The sequence below is a fragment of the Doryrhamphus excisus genome, linkage group LG7 (genome assembly GCF_037039965.1).
Source record: "Doryrhamphus excisus strain RoL-2023G ecotype Guam linkage group LG7, RoL_Dexc_Guam_v1.1, whole genome shotgun sequence".
In the NCBI taxonomy this organism is placed as follows: Eukaryota; Metazoa; Chordata; class Actinopteri; order Syngnathiformes; family Syngnathidae; genus Doryrhamphus; species Doryrhamphus excisus.
This window is the reverse complement of record NC_136363.1, coordinates 2,345,908-2,364,643: the sequence shown is the minus strand read 5'-3', so window position 1 is coordinate 2,364,643 and position 18,736 is coordinate 2,345,908. Positions and strand designations below refer to the sequence as shown.

The window sequence follows — 18,736 nt, the reverse complement described above, 5'->3', positions numbered from 1 at the left end:
GATATATCGACAGTCCGGTTATATCGATATTTTTTCCAACTCCCAACAATATCGATATAACGAGACTTTACTGTACTTTTTTTTTTTACGACATTTCCCTTGGTCTCTGCTCTGGGGTCCTCAACACCTGGCACGAGTGCCATCCAGTGTAACATTTATCGCCAAATATTTTGTCTTTATGCTCATAAAATCAATGGTATTTTTTTCCATTGTTGGTGTAGCTTTTTTGTTTAGTTTTTTTTTTGGTCTGTTTTGTTTTTTTACAGGCAACCAGTCCGGCGTGTACCCCGCCTCTTGCCCTGTCATAATACAAAATGGACCTGGGTACCTGGGCTGCACATTTTGGACACCCCTGATATGGACTCCCGCATGTTAGCATTGAGTCAATTCCTTCTATACAGTACTTCCTACATCAATGTAATATTACTGACACCTAGTGACCAATGTTGAATAGTACATCGCAAAAATTAGCCTAAAATTAGCCTAAATATGTATTTTTATAAATATAGAAATGAGAATCTAAAAAGTCTGACCTGTACATGGCCGGGCATCTAACTCCTGCTCGGGACACTGAAGCAGATTCTCAGGGTCTTGAGCCACAACGGCCCGAGAGCGGACTTGGACCGATCCAAAACCCAGATCGTCCCCACCAATGCAGCTTAACTGACACGGACTCCAACCGGTCCAGTCTGTCAGGTAGCATTCACCTATAAATTTGAAAGAATAATTTTAATATTAGTTGCTATGTAGTATATTAGCTTATATTTCACACAGAATATGATCTTACCCGGACAAGGTACAGTACAGGACTCCTGCAGTATGATCTGTGGATCTCCATCCACTACAGGGTCCAGGTCTCCACACAGCTCGTCGTCTACGAGACTTCCCTGCAGATCCGATCCATCCGTCACGAAGCATGACACGTTCCTAAAACGTAAGCCGTCACCACACCTCGCCCCCTGTGGTAAAATAAGTTACTATTAATATTATTCTATTTGTAGAACTGAATCCTTCATAACAGAACAGCAATAACAAAAAAACAACTTTTTGGTTCCTCGCCTCAAATAACGTGTCTTTGTGTGAGTACTGACTGACCTCGGACTTGCATTCAGACCAGGGACTGTATCTCCACTTATAGCAGGGCTTCACCAGACATGGCTTCCACTGCTCCATCTGTGACGGGCACGGCCTCCCGTCGCCTTGGGGCGCCTGGATCACCGTCCGCCTTCTCCACAGCTTACCTAAAAACAGGAGAAAGGAACGAGACCACCAATGAAAGTCAGAGAAACAGCAGGTACCTTAACGCCTGTCGAGGTTTCTTAGAATAAAATGTAGCTAGAATGAATATAATGTTAGTTATCACCCTTATATGCAATTTGATTAGACAAGAGAAAGTGTTTGAATGTGACCCCCCAGCGACCCCCAGGTCCTGGAAGGTGCCTGGATGCACCAACAGCGACCCCGCAGATGTTCATGTTACTCCTGCAAGAATGTGTCAAGATAAGAACTCATAAAATAACAAAAGTAATTACTCTCACATATACGTATATACACACACACATAGACAAACAAATACAGCTCGTGCAACTGCCTTCTCGCCCCCCCCCCTTAGAGTTGCACGACCATGTCGTTGGGACCCCCAAAAGAGAATAAAAAGTAACTTTGAGAGTAACTTTGAATGTTATTGTCTGACTCTTCTGTATTTCTGTATTTAAGTGTTTTTTAAAGTGTCACAGGAGTTTGAACCTGACAGGTTAGAATCCTGGAATACAAAAGATGGAATTGTTTTACGGGAATTAGCTTCAATGGTACGGAACCTGGTTTGGAAATGGGAGGGATCGGGATTAACGATGCCTGATGGATAATTTGTTCTGACCATCTGTTGGTGTAACTTAGACACATTGTCAGTGTTGTATCCTGGGTTCACCGGGTGTTTCGGGTCTCACAACAGACACTCAAGCCCAGGTGACCAAGTCAGGTTGATCAGTCCCGGGCTTGTGCCCTCATCGGGTCCTCCGTCCTCTGCTTCGGCATTCGTCTGCCAGTTCCTCATACTTGGCCCACTTCCTCTCAAAGGCCTCCTCCATCCAAAAACCATGCATCCATTTTCTGCCAAAAAGCCAGCAGTCCCAGTCGAGGAGTCCAGACTTCCGGGTATTCGGCCACCTTTCCCAGTTCCACCGCAAAGACACCGGTTTTCTGCTGTTAGCATGCTTCTTCATAGACACCAGAATCCTTCTGTTTCCAGGTATGTTTATTTGGGATATCAAGATCATTGTTATTCCTGACTCCATAGCAGATAGTAGATCCTCCAGGCAACCATATCCAAGCAGCCGACACCAAGTGAAATAAAGAAAAGGGAAAGAAACGGGATCTATTCTTCTATTCCAAACCAAGAAAAATAATAATAATAATAACTAATAAGTTTAGAACGATCGCTAAAGCCTTCAATGGATTGAATCTTCTCATGGATTTAAAGAGTGCAAAGTATTCCCAGAGCCCCAAAGCACACACTTTTACCGGATCATTGATCAATGAGCCGTGCTATTCAATTACATGTGAAGATATTATGATGGTTATGGACTGGAAAAGGCAACCATTCGTCACATCATGAAGCACTTCCACTTATGGCGTCTATGAAAGGAACAGCGATGGGCAAGAAATGATTTAAAAAAAACTGTCAAATATTCATAATCATGTGTCTACATCAAGCTGGAATTTAACTTCAAAGTGAGCATGTTGGCTTGTGGGACTCCCGAAGAAGCTGATGTGTACCGTTCATGCCTGAGGACATGAATGCTGGAGCCTATCCCAGCTGTCTTCGGGCGAGAGGCAGGCAGCTAAAGACCTACGCCTTGTCTCCAAAAAAAGTCCTCCACATGCTTATCACCTTATTCAAATACTATCTAGGCATGTGAGTCTGCCCTTCTTTGACTCCCATAACAAAATATGTGGATATGTGAATGAGGTAACATTATGAAAGCCCAATTGAATGAATACTTTGAAGGTACATTATATTCATTCATTCATTTATTTTCTACTTGCCAGCTGGGCAAAATTCCGGACCCTCTTGGCAACTTAAATGGTCAAAAATGATGAGTGAAACACCTTTTTTTTTTTTTTTTTAACTTTTGGCAACACTTAGGAGTGGAAGCATGTAACATTCTTTTTTTCTACAGTTTTTTAAATTTTTTATTTTTTGACTAACATTGATTTTTTTGTCACATTTTAGTCAACACCTGGCAACTTTTTCTGTTTTTTGTTGTTGTTTTTTTGTTTTTGTTTTTTTTTATTCCTATGGCAACACATAGGAATGGACGCATGTAACATTCTTTTTTTCTACAGTTTTTTAAATTTTTTATTTTTTTGACTAACATTGATTTTTTTTGTCACATTTTAGTCAACATCTGGCAACTTTTTCTGTTTTTTTTGTTGTTTTTTTGTTGTTGTTGTTGTTTTTTTATTCCTATGGCAACACATAGGAATGGAAGCATGTAACATTCTTTTTTTCTAAAGTTTTTTAAATTTTTTATTTTTTTGACTAACATTGATTTTTTTGTCACATTTTAGTCAACACCTGGCAACTTTTTCTGTTTTTTTTGTTGTTGGTTTTTTTGTTTTTGTTTTTTTTATTCCTATGGCAACACATAGGAATGGAAGCATGTAACATTCTTTTTTTTAAGTTTTTGTTGTTTTTTTTACTATTTTTTCATTTTATTTTTTGACACTTTTCTACCGCTTATCTTCACGACGGTCGCGTGGGGGGAGGGTACTGGAGCCCATCCCAGCTGTCTTAGGGTGAGAGGCGGGGTTACACCCTGGACTGGTGGCCAGCCAATCACAGGGCACATATAGACAAACAACCATTCACACTCACATTCATACCTATGGACAATTTGGAGTGGCTAATTAACCTAGCATGTTTTTGGAATGTTGGAGGAAACCGGAGTACCCGGAGAAAACCCACGCATGCACGGGGAGAACATGCAAACTCCACACAGAGATGGCCGTGGGTGGAATTGAACTCGGGTCTCCTAGCTGTGAGGTCTGCGCGCTAACCACTCGATCCGGTCAACAGATGCAGAAAGTTCTGTTGTTTATATTTTGGTCTAAAGTCTTTTCAGAATGATGTCTGTAATTTTTGTTTGTTATTGGAAAAATAATGTTAGTCAATACCTTGGAGTCCGCACTTGTGCGTACAATCGGACCATAGCGACCACTCGGACAACTGGCAGTTGACGGGACAATCCACCACGCAAGAAGCGTTCATCTGCCATTTCCTCTCCAGGCCCAGCTGAACGACAAAACTTCGTATTAACTCTTACTTTATTACCAGGGACCAAAAACTTCCAACTAACCTCTTTACAAAACGTCAAGTCGACAGACTTCCCGTCACTGCGCACACAGTCCAGCATGCGGGTCTTGATCCCGTTTCCGCAGACTGCTCGATCACTCAGCTGACAGGTACTCCAATCTGTACACATTTCATCAATAAAAACAATGTATACTGGAGTTTATGCTAACCAGTCATAGTGTAAATATCAATCATTAAAATATGAATATGTATGGATGGAGCTCTTTGAGTCTCACCGGTGATGTTGTAGGAATAATGGAAGCAATTGCTATTGAGTTTGCAGGATTCCGTTTCTGTCCTTGGAGGACATTCCTTGTCTTCTCCGGGCTGACGGAGTAGATAAGCCTTCCTCTGGCGGGTACTGGTCCCATTACAAGGCTGCGGAGTCCAGGAGAACAGTTTGTTTATCAGTTAAAAATCAGTTGAAAATATCGGACAGCATTTTTTTCCATCTTAAGAACATATTTCTAAAATCACAAATACTTAAAATTGCTGATATAGATCATTTTCAAACAGCTAAAAATAATGCATAAGGCTAAAAATAAGCAATTAGCTAAAAATGGCATCCAATACTTCTCTACAAGAGAGGAGAAATATGATCTCAGGGAAGAAGTACATTTGAAACACTTCTATGCTAGGACTACGTTATGCTAGCCATAGCATTTCAGTATGTGGAATCAAACTATGGGATGGATTGAGTAAGGACCTCAAACAATGCACAACGATGAGCCAATTCAAGAAACAATACAAGCAGTTCATGTTTAATTAAAATTAAAATTAAAATTAAAATTAAAATTAAAATTAAAATTAAAATTAAAATTAAAATTAAAATTAAAATTAAAATTAAAATTAAAATTAAAATTAGCTAAAGTTTGCTAAATACAAGGACGAAGAGTCTTGAACCAGTCATGATGTGCTATATACAGTGAAGAAAATAAGTATTTGAACACCCTGCTATTTTGCTATTTCTCCCACTTAGAAATCATGGAGGGGTCTGAAATTTTCATCGTAGGTGCATGTCCACTGTGAGAGAGATAAACTAAAAAGAAAAATCCAGAAATCACAATGCATGATTTTTTAACAATTTATTTGTGTGATACAGCTGCAAATAAGTATTTGAACACCTGTGTATCATCTAGAATTCTGACCCTGAAAGACCTGTTAGTCTGCCCATTAGAAGTCCACCTGCACTCCATGTATCATCCTGAATCAGATGCACCTGTTTGAGGTCGTTAGCTGCATAAAGACACCTGTCCACCCCATACAATCAGTAAGACTTTAACTTGTAACATGGCGAAGACCAAAGAGCTGTCCAAAGACACCAGAGACAAAATTGTACACCTCCACAAGGCTGGAAAGGGCTACGGAGCAATTACCAAGCAGCTTGGTGAAAAAAGGTCCACTGTTGGAGCTATCATTAGAAAATGGAAGAAGCTAAACATGACGGTCAATCTCAATCGGAGTGGAGCCCCATGCAAGATATCACCTCGTGGGGTCTCAATGATTCTAAGAAAGGTGAGGAATCAGCCCAGAACTACACGACAGGACTTGGTCAATGACCTGAAAAGAGCTGGGACCACCGTTTCCAAGGTTACTGTAGGTAATACACTAAGACGTCATGATGTGAAATCATGCATGGCACGAAAGGTTCCCCTGCTTAAACCAGCACATGTCAAGGCCCGTCTTAAGTTTGCATATGACCATTTGGATGATACAGAGGAGTCATGGGAGAAAGTTTTATGGTCAGATGAGACCAAAATAGAACTTTTTGGTCATAATTCCAATAAGCGTGTTTGGAGGAAGAAGAATGAAGAGTACAATCCGAAGAACACCATCCCTACTGTGAAGCATGGGGGTGGTAGCATCATGCTTTGGGGGTGTTTTTCTGCACATGGGACAGGACGAGTGCACTGCATTAAAGAGAGGATGACTGGGGCCGTGTATTGTGAGATTTTGGGGAACAACCTCCTTCCCTCTGTCAGAGCATTGAAGATGGGTCGTGGCTGGGTCTTCCAACACGACAACGACCCGAAGCACACAGCCAGGAAAACCAAGGAGTGGCTCCGTAAGAAGCATATCAAGGTTCTAGCATGGCCCAGCCAGTCTCCAGACCTGAACCCAATCGAAAATCTTTGGAGGGAGCTCAAACTCCGTGTTTCTCAGCGACAGCCCAGAAACCTGACTGATCTAGAGAAGATCTGTGTGGAGGAGTGGGCCAAGATCCCTCCTGCAGTGTGTGCAAACCTGGTGAAAAACTACAGGAAACGTTTGACCTCTGTAATAGCAAACAAAGGCTACTGTACCAAATATTAACATTCATTTTCTCTGGTGTTCAAATACTTATTAGCAGCTGTATCACACAAATAAATTGTTAAAAAATCATGCATTGTGATTTCTGGATTTTTCTTTTTAGTTTATCTCTCTCACAGTGGACATGCACCTACGATGAAAATTTCAGACCCCTCCATGATTTCTAAGTGGGAGAAATAGCAAAATAGCAGGGTGTTCAAATACTTTTCTTCACTGTATATCACTATATTGACACTTACTATGGTACCCATTATGGCATTGGATGCTCATATCACCGAGTACTTCGGTATGTGACAAAAATTAAAATTAAAATAAAAAAAACATATTTATTTTAAATTATTATTAATTTTAATAATTAATCATTATTTTAAATTATTAAACCATATTAAGATTAATATAAAAACATTTATTTTAAATTATTATTAAATTATTATTATTATTATTATAAATTATTAAATTATATTAGGATTAAAATTAAAATAAAAAAAACAAACAAACAAAAATGTAATGTTGTAATTTTCTTACTTGTAAGAAAATGTACTGCAAACAATAAAAATTCGTACCAGTGGACATGGACTCCAGGTTCCCCAATCTGACAAGACACAGTCCTCTGGACAGGGTAAACGGCTGTTCCGAGCACCAAGAGGCATCTCCTCAGGGTCACACAGGTAGTCCTCCACCTGCTCTGACGGCCCGTCGATGGTGTTCAGCATACACCTGTTACACATAAAGTTTGATTATTTATGTTATTTTTCTATATGTGCCCTGTGATTGGCTGGCCACCAGTCCAGGGTGTACCCCGCCTCTCGCCTGGAGACAGCTGGGATAGACTCCAGCACCCCCCCACCGCGACCCTCGTGAGGAAAAAGCGGTAGAAAATGAATGAATGAATATAATGAATAATAATAATAATAATCACCTTCAAATGGTACCAATACAAAACAGATTGTAAGTCATCTTACCGGACTTTTCTGGTCTGCACTCCCTCGCCACAGTTGTTCCTCAGGTCCATGTTGCTAACTTTCCATACGCTCCATGGTTCCGCCACCCAGACGTACTGACCACAGTCACTGAGGCAAGGCACTACTTCATACACCTAAATAAACATCATAATTACTTGCTTGATCTTGTCCGGAAAAGATGTACATATGCAGAAAAAAGGTAACAGGAAATTAAAAACAACTTACTTGTGCCTGAAGTTGGAATGCATTCACCAAGGAAGAGAAAAGAACAGAATGAATTAAATTTTAATTATTGTACAGTACAATTAAAAATGATATGTTGTACACCCGGGGGGGTCTGGGTGGTCCTGTCGTTTTTGTGTTGAGACATTTGGAATTTGCAGTCACTATTGGCAGGTTTATAAGTAAACAAATAAACAACAACCACAAAGATCATTATTTTTGTCTCATATTACATTTGTGAGAAGTTATTACCTTTACAGTTTTTCACTTTCCCACATATGTAATAATTTCCTGCAAACGTAATAACTATTACAAATGTAATAACTATTACATTTGCAGGAAATTATTACATAATAACTATTACAAATGTAATAACTGTTACATTTGCAGGAAATTATTACATATGTGGGAAAGTGAAAAACTGTAAAGGTAATAACTTCTCGCAAATGTAATATGAGACATTTGGAGTTTGCAGTCACTATTGGCAGGTTTATAAGTAAACAAATAAACAACAACAACCACAAAGATCATTATTTTGTCTCATATTACATTTGTGAGAAGTTATTACCTTTACAGTTTTTCACTTTCCCACATATGTAATCATTTCCTGCAAATGTAATAGTTATTACATTTGATGCCCCCTCCTCACCTGATTGACATGGTCGAGTTTAGGGCACGGTCTTCCGCTGTTGTATGGCTTTTCTCTGAGCCACTTGGAGCGCACTTTGACCCCGCTGCCGCACGATTTGCTGCATCGAGACCAGTTGGACCACTCGCTAAGTTTACAATCGGACGGGCAGGGAATGATGCAAGCCTCTTCGATGTAACCTGAAAAAAAAAACAATGTCAACACATCAGCAGTTGAAAAAGCCATAGCATTTCAGTCTGTGGAATCAAACTATGGGATGGATTGAGTAAGGACCTCAAACAATGTACAACGATGAGCCAATTCAAGAAACAATACAAGCAGTTGATGTTTAATTAAAAATTTAATTAAAATTAAAATAGGATAAAAATAACATTTTAAATTAAAAAAAAAACTTTAATTATATTAGGAAAGCAGGAAGTGAACAAATGTAACAGTTACTGATTGTAAAATAAAAATAAAAATAAAAATAAAAATAAAAATAAAAATAAAAATAAAAATAAAAATAAAAATAAAAATAAAAATAAAAATAAAAATAAAAATAAAAATAAAAATAAAAATAAAAATAAAAATAAAAATAAAAATTATATTAGGATAAAAATACAATTTTAAATAAAAAAACTTTAATTATATTAGGAAAGCAGGAAGTGAACAAATGTAACAGTTACTGTTTGTAAAATTAAAATTAAAATTAAAATTAAAATTAAAATTAAAATTAAAATTAAAATTAAAATTAAAATTAAAATTAAAATTAAAATTAAAATTAAAATTAAAATTAAAATTAAAATTAAAATTTATGAAGATAAAAAATACATTTAAAAATTGAAAAAAAACCTTAAAATTTTATTATGAAAGCAGGAAGTGAACAAATGTAACAGTTACTGATTGTAAAAGTACCAGATGGAGGGGTAGGATTTAATAAGCTTTGCTTCTTCCTACTCCTTTTGGACATGTGGAACTGGGAACTGATTATGGGATGCACTCAATTGTAAATCTGATGCACGTTCAAATTTAATAAAACCATTACCATTACCATTACAAACATATCAGTTTCTGCTAAGTTTAGCAAAAAGAGCAGCCAATCAGAGTCTCTCATCCAATCTCAGCAACAACGACAGGCTTCTAAAATCCCAGAGACAGCAGGATCACCTCTTAGTCCTTATTGCAGTTCCAGCCATTTGGCATCAAAGTGTGCCGAGAGGAGGGATGATGCTTCCTCATGGAGCACAAACACGGCGCTTTGGTGTCTTCCGTCGTTTTCCCAACACGACGGCAGCTCTGTGATTCTTAATTCCCTCTACTCCTTTTGTTGGCAAAAACCAGCCTGTGTTTATACACATCCAAGTGGCTTGACAGATTTGGGTTTTGGCTGACACAACCCTGAGCCCCCACCCCCTTGATGGAATGCAACATTTGCAATGGAGAATACAGAAAACATTTCTCCTTCTTTTTAACTCCAAGAACAAATCGGTATGTAGTATTTTTACAATATTTATTTAACTCACCGTGACTGTTGCAGCGTGACGTCTCCACAATGCGGTTATCCTGGTCATAGCAAACCATGGCCTGGTACCGATACCCCTGACCGCACTCCTTGATATCGCCCTGGATCTTCATGCCCAGTTGTCCTTCCATGCGGCTGCCCTCTGATAGAATACAGTCGGACCAGTTCCCCACAGGCTGGGCGTTGTATTTGTTGCACGGGCAGTACTGCGTCTCGCTCAGTGGGTACATCTGGTGGTTCTTACACTGGTCTCGCTTTTTGCTCTTACCTGCAGAAATAAGGGATGTCAAGGCTTGGCTGGCCCACAACTTTTTAAGGCTTAACGAGGATTAGACCGAAGCTATCCTCCTTGACTATAAAGGCCCACCTATAGACTTCGGCCCCCTCCAAAACAACATTCATCCCTCAGCCACCAGCCTTGGCGTCATAATAAACAAATTAATGCAGTTGTAAAATCTTGTTTTTATCATCTTCGGCTTTTATCTAAAACTAGAAAATTCCCGCGGAAATTTTGATGGGTTTGCCACCTGTGCTGTGACTGTGGCTACCATGCTAGCACCTAGCAAGAAAGCCTCAAGTACCGAAAATGTTGATGCAGTCCCATAGTGTCCCCACATCATGCCATGTGTCTATTTGCCTTTAGACAATAGTAAATTAGCTAAAATGCTAACGTGCTAACAGTCATCACGCTAGCACCTAGCAAGACAGCCTCAAGTACCGAAAAGGTTGATGTAGTCCCATAGTGTCCCCACATCCTGCCATGTGTCTATTTGCCTTTAGACAATAGTAAATTAGCTCAAATGCTAACGTGCTAACAGTCATCACGCTAGCACTTAGCAAGACAGCGTCAAGTCCCAAAAGTGTCCAGGAAGTCCCATAGTGTCCCCACATCATGCCATGTGTCTATTTGCCTTTAGACAATAGTAAATTAGCTAAAATGCTAACGTGCTAACAGTCATCACGCTAGCACCTAGCAAGACAGCCTCAAGTCCCAAAAGTGTCCAGGAAGTCCCATAGTGTCCCCACATCATGCCATGTGTCTATTTGCCTTTAGACAATAGTAAATTAGCTAAAATGCTAACGTGCTAACAGTCATCACGCTAGCACCTAGCAAGACAGCCTCAAGTCCCAAAAGTGTCCAGGAAGTCCCATAGTGTCCCCACATCATGCCATGTGTCTATTTGCCTTTAGACAATAGTAAATTAGCTAAAATGCTAACGTGCTAACAGTCATCACGCTAGCACCTAGCAAGACAGCCTCAAGTCCCAAAAGTGTCCAGGAAGTCCCATAGTGTCCCCACATCATGCCATGTGTCTATTTGCCTTTTTAGACATTAGTCAATTAGCTTAGATGCTAACATGCTAACGGCTACCATGCTAGCACCTAAAACATCTTCATGACCTTCTCAATACCTTTGAGGAAACACTCAAATGTAGAACCTTTTTGGAAGGTGTGTGTCCCATTACATCTGGTATAAAACTAACACCGTAATTCAGAAAAAGAACATCATAAAATATGTGGTCAAATATGGTGGTGGTAGTGTGATGGTCTCGGGCTGTTTTGCTGCTCCAGGACCTGGGAGACTTGCTGTGATAAATAGAACCATGAATTCTGCTGTCTACCAAAAATATCCCACAAGTAACAGTAAAATATGGTGGTGGTAGTGTGATGTCTCGGGCTGTTTTGCTGATTCAGGACCTGGGAGACTTGCTGTGATAAATAGAACCATGAATTCTGATGGTGGCCTCAAGCTGGAACCAACTTGGGTTCTTCAGCAGGACAATGATCCACAACAAGTCCTCCACATGCTTATCACCTGATTCAAACAACATGAGGTGTCTAGGCATGTGAGTCCACCCTTCATCAACTCTCCCCTTGCTCTCCCACATATGTGGTTTGCAAAATGCTTGTAAAATAACTGCAGATTTTTTTCAATTTTGCTGTTTTTTTTACCTTTCTTGTGAAATTACATTTTTTAGAATGTGGAAAAGGTTTGTTTTTCCATTAAAGTTTGCTAATATGAGTTATAATTATGAACTAAAATAAATTATTTTTATTTTCATTTTCATTTTTATTTATTTTTTTATTTTTATTTTTATTTTTATTTTTATTTTTATTTTTATTTTTATTTTTATTTTTATTTTTATTTTTATTTTTATTTTTATTTTTATTTTTATTTTTTTTTTTATTTTTATTTTTATTTTTATTTTTATTTTTATTATTTCTGCAGACATTAATAATGATCTGCTCGAAAAACCAAGTCCTCCACATGCTTATCACCTGATTCAAACAACATGAGGTGTCTAGGCATGTGAGTCCGCCCTTCATCAACTCTCCCCTTGCTCTCCCACATATGTGGTTTGCAAAATGCTTGTAAAATAACTGCTGATTTTTTTCCATTTTGCTGTTTTTTTTACCTTTCTTGTGAAATTACATTTTTTAGAATGTGGAAAAAGTTTGTTTTTCCATTAAAGTTTGCTAATATGAGTTATAATTATGAACTAAAATATATCATTTTCATTTTCATTTTCATTTTCATTTTCATTTATTTTTATTTTTATTTTTATTTTTATTTTTATTTTTATTTTTATTTTTATTTTTATTTTTATTTTTATTTTTATTTTTATTTTTATTTTTATTTTTATTTTTATTTTTATTTTTATTTTTATTATTTCTGCAAATATTAATAATGATCTGCTCGAAAAACCAAGTCCTCCACATGCTTATCACCTGATTCAAACAACATGAGGTGTCTAGGCATGTGAGTCCGCCCTTCATCAACTCTCCCCTTGCTCTCCCACATATGTGGTTTGCAAAATGCTTGTAAAATAACTGCAGATTTTTTTCCATTTTGCTGTTTTTTTTTACCTTTCTTGTGAAATTACATTTTTTAGAATGTGGAAAAAGTTTGTTTTTCCATTAAAGTTTGCTAATATGAGTTATAATTATGAACTAAAATATATCATTTTTATTTTCATTTTCATTTTCATTTTTTTTTATTTTTATTTTTATTTTTATTTTTATTTTTATTTTTATTTTTATTTTTATTTTTATTTTTATTTTTATTTTTATTTTTATTTTTATTTTTATTTTTATTTTTATTTTTATTTTTATTTTTATTTTTATTTTTATTTTTATTTTATTATTTCTGCAAACATTAATAATGATCTGCTCGAAAAACCAAGTCCTCCACATGCTTATCACCTGATTCAAATAGCCGTGCATCTAGACACGTGAGTCTGCCCTTCTTCGTCTCGGTCTCTCAGAGGAGGAGGCCACACCACTCTTGCATATGTGGTTTCCTATATTAGCTAACATTTTAGCATGAATAGTCAGACATTTTCTTTATTCAGTTTGTATTGTTTCGTCTTCTTGTTATAGCCAAATGTTATTAAATTGTACCTCTTATTATTCTCGTCTCTCATCTATTTTGGAGCCGGAAGCAGATTTTCTATTCCGTCACGGAGAACAAATGTGTCATTATGTTATTTAAGCTGTGTTCTACTACTTCCTTCCATATGGTGTATTATAAATATTAACATCCCTTTTCATCATCTTGTGAATTCAGGACGTATAACAAATCATCTCACCCATCAGAATCCTTTTACGGACTCTGACACCCACACAGTCGGCTGTGCAAGAGGAGAACTTGGACCAGTTGCTCAGTTGACAGTCCTCCTGGCACGGAACTTGGCATGGCTGGGTGAGAGGTGGCATGGAGTTGGAAAACTTTAGACAAGCTTCCACATCTGCCTGTCCACCCACTCGCTTCCGGCACGAAACCGCTACAAGAGAGGAAATTATTATGATTATTATTATGAATAAGTTGAATTACAACAACATATGTTTGTGTTTTGTGTTCCATCACCTCGAACCTGCAGACCTGGACCGCAAGTTTCTTCAGATCCTGGACTGTCCTGGCGAACTGACCACGGAACCATTTGACATCGCCGCCATTTATGTGTTTTCCACCTTTAGACGCACATGAAGAAGAAACCTTGGGTTAATTAACCTGTACTTTGGAGGTACAGTACAGTTATACAGTACTATAATACTTTGGAGGTACCTGTATCCTGGACAGACAGAGGGAGCCTCACACTCTCTATCCTGAGTCAGCACTTCCGGACAGTCCTGTCCTCCATTGGCTGGTAACTGGATGATGATGCGCTTTCTGTACTGCTTCTTCTTAGTCTTACCGCCTAAGAACAAGCGAATGAAAAAAGTTCATCAATGTTTGTGATTGGAGTAAATTCACTCATCTAATTTGCTTATTATGTCCATAATAATTCATAATATGCTATCACCAATATGCTCATCGCACAGCAACTTAACACTCTAAAGGTAGACCTCAGAAATAAACACTTCATTGTAGAAGCAGAGAAAGCATAAAAAATGGTGGCTGGCACTACAATGCAGCCTGCATCCACCAGAGGGAGCCATACAGTCCAGAGGGAGGCTGATGTCATTGCAGCGGCCCAATGAATGTATTGGTGAGACGCAATGCCTTATGGAAAAAACTTTAAAATGTTGGGGTATTGATACACGGTTGTATATTTGTGACCTATACCTTTGAAAGGTTAAGTTTGTGATGGGAGTAAATTCAGAAGTTTCTCATACAAACATTAAACTCATCGCACAGCAACTTAACACTTAAAAGATAGACCTCAGAAATAAACATTACATTGTAGAAGCAGAGAAAGCATAGAAAATGGTGGCCGGCACTACAATGCACCAGAGGGAGCCATACGACCTAGAGGGAGGCTGATGTCATTGCAGCGGCCCAATGAATGCATTGGTGAGGAGCAATGCCTTATGGAAAAAACTTTAAAATGTTGGGGTCTTATAACTTGTATTGATACATGGTTGTATATTTGTGACCTATACCTTTGAAAGGTTAAGTTTGTGATGGGAGTAAATTCAGAAGTTTCTCATACAAACATTAAACTCATCGCACAGCAACTTAACACTCAAAAGATAGACCTCAGAAATAAACATTACATTGTAGAAGCAGAGAAAGCATAGAAAATGGTGGCCGGCACTACAATGCACCAGAGGGAGCCATACGACCTAGAGGGAGGCTGATGTCATTGCAGCGGCCCAATGAATGCATTGGTGAGAAGCAATGCCTTATGGAAAAAACTTAAAAATGTTGGGGTCTTATAACTTGTATTGATACATGGTTGTATATTTGTGACCTATACCTTTGAAAGGTTAAGTTTGTGATGGGAGTAAATTCAGAAGTTTCTCATACAAACATTAAACTCATCGCACAGCAACTTAACACTCAAAAGGTAGACCTCAGAAATAAACATTACATTGTAGAAGCAGAGAAAGCATAGAAAATGGTGGCCGGCACTACAATGCACCAGAGGGAGCCATACGACCTAGAGGGAGGCTGATGTCATTGCAGCGGCCCAATGAATGCATTGGTGAGGAGCAATGCCTTATGGAAAAAAATTTAAAAATGTTGCGGTTTTATAACTTGTATTGCTACATGGTTGTATATTTGTGACCTTTACCTTTGGAAGGTTAAGTTGCTGCGTGATGAATTTTGTGTTGTGAGCAAGATGACACTGTTAGGTTGACAAGCTCGTTGTGAGTGCACCTGTGGTTGGCTCCGGCCAAAAAAAGAGCTACTTTTTACTACTTTTTATTAGTAGTACTTTTGAAGTAAAGGACATGTGATAAGATTAGCATTTAGCCATACACGGTCACAAGATTAGCATTTAGCCATACATGAACTGCACCGCTGTACAGCATAAGCCGGGAGTTCAAAGTTTAAGAAAAAACTATACACTGGAATTTACGATACTTGAAGTGAGAAATACAATTGAATTCAAGAAATAATTCATGGCAAAACAAGAAGGTGGTGTCTTTGTTGATCTCACTTTTGCAACTTCTTTAATTAGGACAGTGTAACCTATAAAATCGTTAACATTTTTGGCTGTCTGGAACGGACTAATTGGATTGGCATAATTTTTTATGAGAAAAATTGACTTGGTTAGAGTACATTTCAGTTACAGTTGGGCCTTTTTTAAATGCATTATTGATGCTAAAAAAGGTTTCATTGTAATATTTTTTTTTGTGGATTTGTTTCAAACTGTGAAATATATATATTTTTCTGAATTGAATAGCCAAAAGCACTCTCTTGCTGGAATTGAACTTTTCAAGGGCAGGTGAAGACATTCAAGGGGACTATTGAATAACAACTCCATTATTTTCTGAGAAAGTCCACTGGTGCTGAAGTCATTGACTTTATTCTAGCGTGTATCTGAAACACAATACCAATGTGATTACATTACAGCGCCAACCTTTCTGGAAACCTGATGAAAGATATACCGCAGCAAACTGTTTTTCGACCATAGACGGAAGATGAAACAATGTGAGAAACTCAGCTTTAGTATGAATAACAAAGGAAAGGACTGGAAAAATAATAAAAATAATAATAACAAATTGAATATTTTCATAGTCGTAGCAAAGAAAACTTGTTTGACTTTCTAAATACAGGTTTTAACATTATTAGAGCCCTCTAGAAATAAAATATAATACCGTCACACTCCTATTATTCATAGTTTATAACAATTATTGTGCAACTCTTATGCTACAGTGACTCGAGACAACGACTACGAACTAGCAAGCTAACTAATAAGTCTCAAATTTGTTTCCTGTAAACATAAAAACTTACCACTTCCACACAGAATGAGAGGATAACTTATTTCCACTCTATTGTGGTTGACTTCATGGCTTCATGTAGTGCTAAGTGCTATGTCTCAATGTTTGTTTGTGTAATTACTGATGTAGTGATATGAATACTATGTATCACTTGTATTGCAATATGTTTTTCAGAAAGTAATGTGGTTCAAAGAAAGAAATTTATCCTGGAATACACTAATCCCTCATTTATCACGGTTAATTGGTTCCAGACAAAAACTGTAGTAGGATTCCTTATTTATGAATCCAATATTGTTGTAGTTACGACCTTCTAAATAGGGTTTTTAACATTAATGGAGCCCTCCTTTATACTCATATTAGCCAATATAACATAGAAATAAGACAAAATAAGACATAAAAAAACATGAGCTTTATCTTAACCTGTGTGTTTATTAGGGATTATTGCGTATGTTGTTCTGGCGATCAAGTCTGGTGCTTGTGTGTCTCCCGGAAAATTACAGTAACATTACTGAGACCTGGCAACCCATGTAGAATTCGACATATCATCACAATGACAACAATTCAAATGCATTATATTGAGTGGCGATGGATCACTGTACAATTATTTTGGAGTACTTCGTCATTCCGGCTAAAACAACCGGCAGTCATTATCCCAGGCTTATCTGTCTGTAAAGCAGCTGGAAAACCTTTACAATTTTCCAAAAATGTCTTTGTTTTGTGGACGGAATGGTAAAATGGCACAGTGGGACAGAAGGAGACAAATATTGTACCTGTTTGGCATACTGAAGGACAGGGGCTCCAGTCACTGTAAGGGGTTACCATGCAGTCTCTCTTGCATGGAAGCAGGCAGGGCCTGACCGTGTCTGGACGCAGGCTTTCTGGACACCTGAAGGAACATCAGTGACATTCGTTAACGTAAACCCAAGAGGATGGAAGTCAGCTTGGCCTGGTGAGAGAAAGCATTCGTGAAGGCTATGTCTTCTTTCAAATTTAATTTTTGTCAATCCCCTAAAAATTTAAGATCACCGCCAGCTTGCATATGTTACCAAAAATGGTTTATAATACAGGGGTAGCCACACTTTTTCTATGCAAATGGATGATATGACATGGAGATATGCTAAAAAGTTATACATATTTGCAGAAAAATTGCTTTGTAATATGGGTGGCAGCTTTTCCCCATTTTTTGCGGTTGTTTTTTGTGTGATTTTCCAAATGTTTCAACTTTCATCTTCAATAATAATTTAATAAATTAAAAAATTAAAAATTTAATAATTTAATAATTTAATAATTTAATAATTTAATAATTTAATAATTTAATAATTTAATAATTTAATAATCTAATAATCTAATAATCTAATAATCTAATAATTTAATAATTCAATAATTTAATAATTTAATAATTTAATAATTTAATAATTTTATAATTTAATAATTTTATAATCTAATAATCTAATAATTTAATAATTTAATAATTTTATAATTTTATAATTTTATAATTTTATAATTTTATAATTTTATAATTTTATAATTTTATAATTTTATAATTTTACTCTCACAATATTTTTTACTTTATTCCTACATGATAACCAAATATTGAGATTTTATTTTTGTTTATTTTACAGTTTTAACAAACACAATGCTACTAAAATTGTATCATAATATTAATATATATTCTCATGAAATTATAAATTTTGTTTTTACAACACTTTTTACAAAAATGTATTTTGTATTCATGTTTTGTCATTCATTCATTTTTTTTACCGCTTATCCTCACGAGAGTCGCGGGGTGGTTGCTGGAGCCTATCCCAGCTGTCTTTGGGCGAGAGGCGGGGTACACCCTGGACTGGTGGCCAGCCAATCACAGGGCACATATAGACAAACAACCATTCACACTCACATTCATACCTATGGACAATTTGGAGTGGCTAATTAACCTAGCATGTTTTTGGAATGTGGGAGGAAACCGTAGTACCCGGAGAAAACCCACGCATGCACGGGGAGAACATGCAAACTCCACACAGAGATGGCCGAGGGTGGAATTGAACTCAGGTCTCCTAGCTGCGTGG

At 37.3% G+C, this 18,736-nt stretch overlaps 1 protein-coding gene across 1 annotated transcript in view; it reads right to left on the bottom strand.

The window, feature by feature from the left end:
* thsd7aa (thrombospondin, type I, domain containing 7Aa) overlaps positions 1 to 18,736 on the bottom strand; it is a 78,769-nt gene that overhangs the window by 9,167 nt on the left and 50,866 nt on the right. The window contains exons 9-23 of the mRNA XM_058046785.2: positions 17,441 to 17,556; positions 14,065 to 14,197; positions 13,867 to 13,970; positions 13,589 to 13,783; positions 10,000 to 10,266; positions 8,498 to 8,676; positions 7,852 to 7,857; positions 7,627 to 7,760; positions 7,228 to 7,381; positions 4,591 to 4,732; positions 4,359 to 4,474; positions 4,177 to 4,294; positions 1,096 to 1,241; positions 788 to 959; positions 534 to 707 (exon numbers count right to left, since the gene is read on the bottom strand). Coding sequence (XP_057902768.2) covers positions 534 to 707; positions 788 to 959; positions 1,096 to 1,241; positions 4,177 to 4,294; positions 4,359 to 4,474; positions 4,591 to 4,732; positions 7,228 to 7,381; positions 7,627 to 7,760; positions 7,852 to 7,857; positions 8,498 to 8,676; positions 10,000 to 10,266; positions 13,589 to 13,783; positions 13,867 to 13,970; positions 14,065 to 14,197; positions 17,441 to 17,556 — 2,156 coding nt within the window. The remainder of the gene's footprint in view (positions 1 to 533; positions 708 to 787; positions 960 to 1,095; positions 1,242 to 4,176; positions 4,295 to 4,358; positions 4,475 to 4,590; positions 4,733 to 7,227; positions 7,382 to 7,626; positions 7,761 to 7,851; positions 7,858 to 8,497; positions 8,677 to 9,999; positions 10,267 to 13,588; positions 13,784 to 13,866; positions 13,971 to 14,064; positions 14,198 to 17,440; positions 17,557 to 18,736) is intronic.